This window comes from Cupressus sempervirens, chromosome 4, assembly GCF_028749045.1.
Source record: "Cupressus sempervirens isolate cs-2001-9-10 chromosome 4, ASM2874904v1, whole genome shotgun sequence".
NCBI lineage: Eukaryota > Viridiplantae > Streptophyta > Pinopsida > Cupressales > Cupressaceae > Cupressus > Cupressus sempervirens.
This window is the reverse complement of record NC_143121.1, coordinates 181910429-181913638: the sequence shown is the minus strand read 5'-3', so window position 1 is coordinate 181913638 and position 3210 is coordinate 181910429. Positions and strand designations below refer to the sequence as shown.

At 35.6% G+C, this 3210-nt stretch overlaps 1 protein-coding gene across 1 annotated transcript; it reads right to left on the bottom strand.

Moving 5' to 3' along the window:
- Nucleotides 1-1272: 1272 nt before the first annotated feature.
- Nucleotides 1273-2773, bottom strand: LOC149560578 (peroxidase 5-like). The gene is made up of 4 exons (XM_089823627.1): nucleotides 2472-2773; nucleotides 2182-2373; nucleotides 1901-2066; nucleotides 1273-1785 (listed from the first exon to the last, which is right to left on the bottom strand). Exons 1-4 carry the CDS (start codon nucleotides 2691-2693, stop codon nucleotides 1379-1381), a joined length of 987 nt encoding a protein of 328 aa, XP_089679753.1. The 5' UTR covers nucleotides 2694-2773; the 3' UTR covers nucleotides 1273-1378.
- Between the last annotated feature and the right edge of the window lie 437 nt (nucleotides 2774-3210).

Here is a 3210-nt window from a genome sequence, read left to right as displayed (position 1 = left end):
GTAAACTATTGTACAATGGCTATGGTAAGTATTGTACTAGATTACTATGAAGCATCATATTGTTTTACTCTAGAAACTTGGGCTATATATAAAATACATCATTTAAGCATAAGTTATTATACTTAAGATATTTTAAATATATACGATGATTCACTTGAGAAGGGTTTCAAGCCACTAGGAATTTCAATAAAAATTACAAATTCCTAGAGCTGACAAAATTTCAAAGTTAGACTTATTTTAGGAGTTCAGGATTTTAGACTTAGCCTAATTTTAGGATGGCTATTCATGAATTCGTTTACGCTCTAGACATATGGTAAATGAACTTATATGATTTAATCATTTAGGAATTGTGTTTGGAATTTAAAATGAACACCGTAACCTTGTTAGTATATTATTGGACTAGAAAATTTATGTTACCTCTTGTTGATGGAAATGAACATGTTGTTAGTGATGAACAAATGGATCTTTTGTCTTTGTATTAGTCTTTCGTTGTGATCTTTGTGATCTTAGGTTTGTAGCTTCTTGTTCCTACGCTTTATCTTTAATTAAAAAAATGTCTATCTTTGTTTATCCTTGTTTCTAAGGATCTTTTGGGAGTGCATTACATGTAAACTAGTTTCGTGAAAATCTAATGGCTAATTATAAACTAGTCATATCAATTGATAGCCCTCCCATTATACCAAGATGCAAAATTATTATAATTTATTGAAGACAAGACTAGATAAGTCCTAGGCTACACTAGGGATTTTCTAAACATGTCAAAAAAGGGATTACCTAATTTGAATTTCTTGAAATAAATTTTATAGAGAGGGATTTATGAGAATGCCTATATTTTTACATATTTGACATCTATTCTTCTATATTTAGTACACATGGTTCTAACCAACTAGAAAGAAGTTTATTTTGTCTTTAGTTTCTATTTAGATAAGAATAATATATAATAAATGTAATATTTCAGCTTTTATGTTTTGCTTTCCACTAGCACTATGATATATTTCTATCTTCAATTTGAATGGCCAAATGAAGTGAAGTAGTCATATCCCAAGATAATCATTATATTAACCTTTTTGTCATACTTCAATCTAAATATGAATTTATAATTTTATAGTAATATTATTATTAATTACAAGCTCAATATTACTAGAGGAGCTTCAAAAAGGTTAAATATGCTTAAGATTTTCTTTTTACTCTACGAACCAATAACCTTTGATAATTTTTTAAAAAATCATTTATTTTTATTCTCATAAAATACAAGTTTTAAATGCCCTTTTTTTAAGGAGGGAACGTTAACCCCACTACCTAAACTCTTTTGAAACGGACTAAAAGAATATAAAATGCTTTGATGAAATTAATACGGATCATCGACAATAATACGTGGTCACAAGACGACGCGGCAGTTCTGTCGTATTTCACCGTCCGATCCTGTCAGCACATCAATGTTCCCCATCTTCACCATGGATTCACCAAATTTGTTACGCCAATTAGATGGATTCACCATGTTGTTCCTGACCATACTGCTAGTAGAAGGAGTTGAGAGTAAGGTTTGATCCGATGTTAATAATCCCCGCTTTTTGTAGAGCTGAGTATAATATCTGTTGTCTAACCGAGATGGGGTAGTCTCGTCCAAAGCTACGGTTGGATCGGGAGTATCAGCATTTGGGCAAGTCACCTTCAGTCGCTTCGCCAGTTGAGCGTCCAGAGTGGGGTCCTGGGCACCCGTGTTGTTGAAGTTGTATAGCCGGTCACGAAACGAGGAACAATGGGATACACCAATAGAGTGTGCACCTGCACAAAAATGTAGTCATAAGTATCTTTTATATTAACTACGAATGACACATAAATATATTTGCTTTCATATAAGGTACAGAGAAATCATAATCATAACTTTAGTGGCACCCACCTGAAAGGGTTACCATGTCCTCCTGTGATAGACCTTTCTTCTCAAATATATCGGTCAACTGTTTGGCGTTGAAAGAGGGAGGTGGTAAATTTCCTATGATATCATCTTCTTTAGAGATCCTTCCGTCCTTCCGTCCGGCTGGGACTCGCCAATTCATGTTACCTGCCTGCAGACATCAAGAAACCCACAATCAGAAGAGGCTGAGAAATGTCTATACAAGTTGATCGGATTTAGTAGGATTTATAGGGTTATAACAGAGGCAATGGCAGAGAGATTCTAACATTGTATGAACTATCTCGTGCTGCAAATGCGAGGATGTCTGCACATGAAACAACTTGAGGGCACTTGGCCTCAATTTCTCGTTTTGCTTCATCTATCACCTCAAACCCTCGAAGGCTCGGAAAATTCGCAGGCGACTCTTTTTCGGCTTTGTTGTCAGGCGTTGAGTCTAACAGAATTGAACCATCACAACCCTGTAAACACCACCTTAACGTGTAAGCTAAATCATTCCATACATTTCTAACCTTAATGTCATACAAATGAAAAGATCTCTAAGGAGTAATATGCTTACCCTAACAAAGCAGTCGTGGAAATGCATTCTAATTAGAGGAGCTGCTAAAGTAGGGTCTTCTTTTAGGGCGTTGGAGACTGTTCTCCTTACAATAGATTCGGCCTGTGGACATTTATAGCGATAATAACCCACGCTCAAGCCATTTTCATTCGCATAGACTGAACAGGAGTAGGACACCATCCAGAGAAACCCTAGAATCAGCAAGGACTTCGATGTATGCATTTTTTCAGCTGTGATCACTGCCTCCAGCCTTAGCAATATGATAAGAATTAAAAAATAGGTAGTGTTGGAGTTGGCTTATAAACAATGATTTGCAGAGATGCTCTTCTAAGCAGTTTTGAATGGGCGGGCTATGCTTAAGATTGCTTGAATCGAACGCTGTAATGTCTGTATATATATACCGATCATACAAACGACGTAGTCTACTAAGAATGAGTTGCCTAAGCCGGGGTTGACAGAGTCTATCTATTTAAATAAAATCTCCAGGCTTTGACATTACCAAGCCAACGCGCAAATTCGTTTTGCATTCGCTTTCAAAGATACCTTGATAGCGATTAATTGTTGACCATGAAAGCTTCCTGAATATATATAATTAGTCCCAGCCGGGAGAATTTAAATCATGTATAATGGCTATAGAATCCCGGAGACTAATTCAACAGGGAACAAATCGAAATGCATTAAATGGCACTGAATCTTTATTCTCATTGCATTATAATATTTTTAAAAGGGCCTAAATATG

Coding starts and splice junctions, on each gene's coding strand:
- LOC149560578 (XM_089823627.1), bottom strand. CDS start 2,693: ATGCATACATCGAAGTCCTTGCTGATTCTAGGGTTTCTCTGGATGGTG. Junction 2,374..2,471: donor TCCACGACTGCTTTGTTAGG/GTAAGCATATTA, acceptor TGGTGTTTACAG/GGTTGTGATGGTTCAATTCT. Junction 2,067..2,181: donor CACGAGATAGTTCATACAAT/GTTAGAATCTCT, acceptor TGATGTCTGCAG/GCAGGTAACATGAATTGGCG.